We start from the raw sequence: 3,280 nt of genomic DNA on the forward strand, positions 1-3,280 counted from the left end.
GTACTTTTTACTCATGTTGGTACCTTTTTTATGTAGATCATAATTCCATGACCCAGAATGAACAGGAAAACAAATCAGTTTCATTGCCTTCCACATCAAATGAAGACTCCTTTTCAGAAGACTATGCAGTTCTGTATGTATATAAATTAAATTTATTTATGTTTTTAATGTTTTTGCTCCCAGATTTACTCTTTCTAATCATTTGACAGAAGAGTAGGTAGGAAAAAAAACCCTTTCTCATTAAAAGCTTTAAAAGTTGTAAATTTTAGTATTTTATGTAGGATAAAAGTCCCTTATCCTGCAAGGGACTAATCTAAAAGTCCCTTAATAGATTATTTGTTAATATCCTTAGGTAACTAAGTCTTTTAATAAAATTTAGCTTAAGATGTCGTTGTGTATATTACTAATAGACTAAAATCTACCAAGTTTGTTATTGCTTTTTAACTAGGGAATTCTTTTTCCTGGATTATTTATTTATTTATCTATCTATCTATCTGTTTATCTATTTATTTATTTATTTATTTATTCATTCATTCATTCATTTATTTTATCTATCTATCTATCTATCTATTTATTTATTTATTTATTTTAGGTGAGGCAACCTTGGTTGACCTCACAGATCACAAGGACCTTGTCAGCTTATAATCCCTTATTTTTTATTTTTTTACATCTATAGCACCTGGTCTTCCTAGGTGGTCTCCCATTTAAGTACTAACCAGGCCCAACCCTGCTTAGCTTCTGAGATCAGATGGGATCGGGCTTGTTTAGGGTGGTGTGGCCTTAGACTTCCTGGATTATTTTAAAGTAAAGTATTAAAAAGGGTCAAAAATATTTCTTTCAATATCAGTTCACTTTTCAAATGAATAACAGCTCTAAATTAGTATCAGAAAGTTTATGAGAATAGGCTAAATTTTTCTGACCTTTCTTCTTTTACCACTAATTTCAATAAAGATTCCTCAGCATAAAGTAGAATTGTGTAAGACAAAATCTGACACTGTTGACACTCAGTCTTTATTTTTAGTGTGTAATCCCTGTACTAAAGCTTTCAAGTACTAGGAAAAGGAAAGTTTCTGAAAGTGTTTTATGCTAGGACAGGGAACAGAATTTCAAAAAATAAAAAAGTGTCCTTAGAAAGTTATTAAGTTGATTGTCCTTTCAGCTGCATGTTAAATTGACAAAAAAATTGTCAACATAAGATTCTTTTTTTTCTTTTCAGTGTTTCTGAGAGTTGTAGATTGTCACTATTATATAGAATTTACATTTACAAATATTAGAGATGTCATTATAATTTGAGTCTAAAAGATTCATGAAACTTATTTTAAAATGCTCTCACAGAAAGCTAGTTCACAGTTTTAAAGCTGGCCATTTCAGTAGCTGAATTCTGACCTGATATACAGCATAAAATTTCATTACCTTGTAAAAACAAACTAAGTTACTCTAAATCACTAAAATATAAGATTTTTTTTCATAAATTACCACCAAACATGGTCCCCATCTTATATTTAGATAATTATATTTTAAGCCTGCAGTCAGGAGTTGGTTTATTTTTGTTAAGTGTCTCCCTTTTTGGTTTTAAGTTTATCTTAGCTTATCAGAGTCCTTTTGAATTTTGAATCTCTTACCTATTTTCTTTCTAGCTTTTCATCTTGCACAAATATATTAAATCAGCTTTCTAGTCTTTATTATAGCTAACTACTAGAGACTTCATTAGTCTTCAGAAAGAACTGTTCAGCCACCTGTGAATTTATTTACCTTACCTCTATCATCGTCCCACCTACACTTCTCTGTTTTACTCTCAAGACTATCATAAGGAATCCAGATTCACTGCTATAACATTCTGTATCATTACCAAACTTTATCAAACCTTACCAAAAAGGGTAGTTAGGTTAATTTGAACTTTTTCTACATAGTCCATATTGGCTTTTCACATCCTAAGTATTTAAGTCGCATGCTTGATTCTCTTTTCTAGAATTGTTTAGGTATCAGAATAATAAGCTAATCATTCTGTGCTTTCTGGAATATTCCTTTTTAAAAAAAAAAATCAGCCACATTTTTCCATTTTTTATTCATATTTGATATTTTTTTCAAGACCTTGAGATTTAAATTTTTTAGGCATTAAATCTTAAATGTGTTTCAATAAACTAGTTTTCTAAGACCTATTTTTAACTATCACAGACTTTAGTTTCTTTTCATCTTTGTCTGGTCTTTCCAACTTATAGGTAGAAAACACAAAGGCAAATTGTTTTTGAGCCCCTCTTTCTGTTATCAGTCAACCTGATAACAGATATATATTTCTGATATATAGAGAGACTATATATCAGTCTGTTATATAGTCTTTCCTTTAACAGATTGTCTTATTCCAAACATAGTTTTAAAAGTTTTATTGTTTTATTAGCATTTTTGGAATCCTTAGTAAGCTTGAGCCTTTGTGGCACTTTTCTTATAGATTCATGCCAATATTTTGTATCCATAATTGGTCTCCTCTCTTTATTTTATACATATTCTTTTAAAAATCTGAGCTTCCTGGAGAAATTAAATTGGCTTAGCTGCTTTCCCATCTCATTAGGATTATTCGTAATTGCATAATCAGAACTCGATTTCCTTAGAACTTAAAATTCTTTACTGTATTCCCACTCAGAGGCTTTATCTGTGAAATCATACCTAACTTTGAGTTGAACTTTCTGAGATCTTTCCACATGAAGGGACATGTCTAATTAGGCTTGGGATTTTCTTCCTTAGCTATTATGAATTCCAAGGCCACATTCCATTCTTGACCAGTATTATGGTTAAATAATTTTTTTGTATTTCCTCTGTAGATCATGAGTTGATTACTTGTTTTGCTTTCAGTAGTTAAACCCTTAGCAGGCCAGTAGTCAGTGAGACTGGCAAACTAAATAGTGAATAACTTAAGACACAGGTTCTCAACTCCAGCTGAATTATTCAGTGTCATACAGTTTGTCAATGGCAAACCAAAGTGAAAAATCCTAGGTCTGATAGGAAACTGGTTTTCCGAATTTTATTTTTAATTTAATTTTCACTCCATATAAGCGAGCTATGACATAGGTCAATGTAAAAATAAATTTATTCCAATGATAATTCTTTTACAAGTATATCTGCTTTTGTGTTGTTAGGAACCCTGGCTTAATTCTTTTTCTTAGTCAAGTACTTTGGTCTGTCAGGAATACACATCTCTTCAAGCCAGCTTAAGTAGTATAATTTATGAGAGATGTACCAGGTATGTAGCTTTGGCTAATAGATATGGTGAAAATGGGCTTGCCCC

General features: G+C 30.9%; 1 protein-coding gene and 1 pseudogene across 13 annotated transcripts in view; one reads left to right on the forward strand and one right to left on the reverse strand.

Annotated features, from left to right (window-relative positions):
- LOC105298868 (histone-lysine N-methyltransferase SETDB2) overlaps positions 1-3,280 on the forward strand; it is a 102,847-nt gene that overhangs the window by 17,257 nt on the left and 82,310 nt on the right. For all 13 annotated transcript variants that reach the window (XR_002782819.1, XM_023536702.1, XM_023536696.1 and 10 more), the window contains one exon: positions 37-133. Coding sequence is in view for 12 of the 13 variants with exons in the window: in XM_023536702.1 (XP_023392470.1) it covers positions 37-133 (97 nt within the window). In the remaining variant the exon portion in view is untranslated. The remainder of the gene's footprint in view (positions 1-36; positions 134-3,280) is intronic.
- LOC111745865 lies at positions 668-786 on the reverse strand (annotated as a pseudogene).

Source organism: Pteropus vampyrus, unplaced genomic scaffold (genome assembly GCF_000151845.1).
Source record: "Pteropus vampyrus isolate Shadow unplaced genomic scaffold, Pvam_2.0 Scaffold167, whole genome shotgun sequence".
Lineage (NCBI taxonomy): Eukaryota > Metazoa > Chordata > Mammalia > Chiroptera > Pteropodidae > Pteropus > Pteropus vampyrus.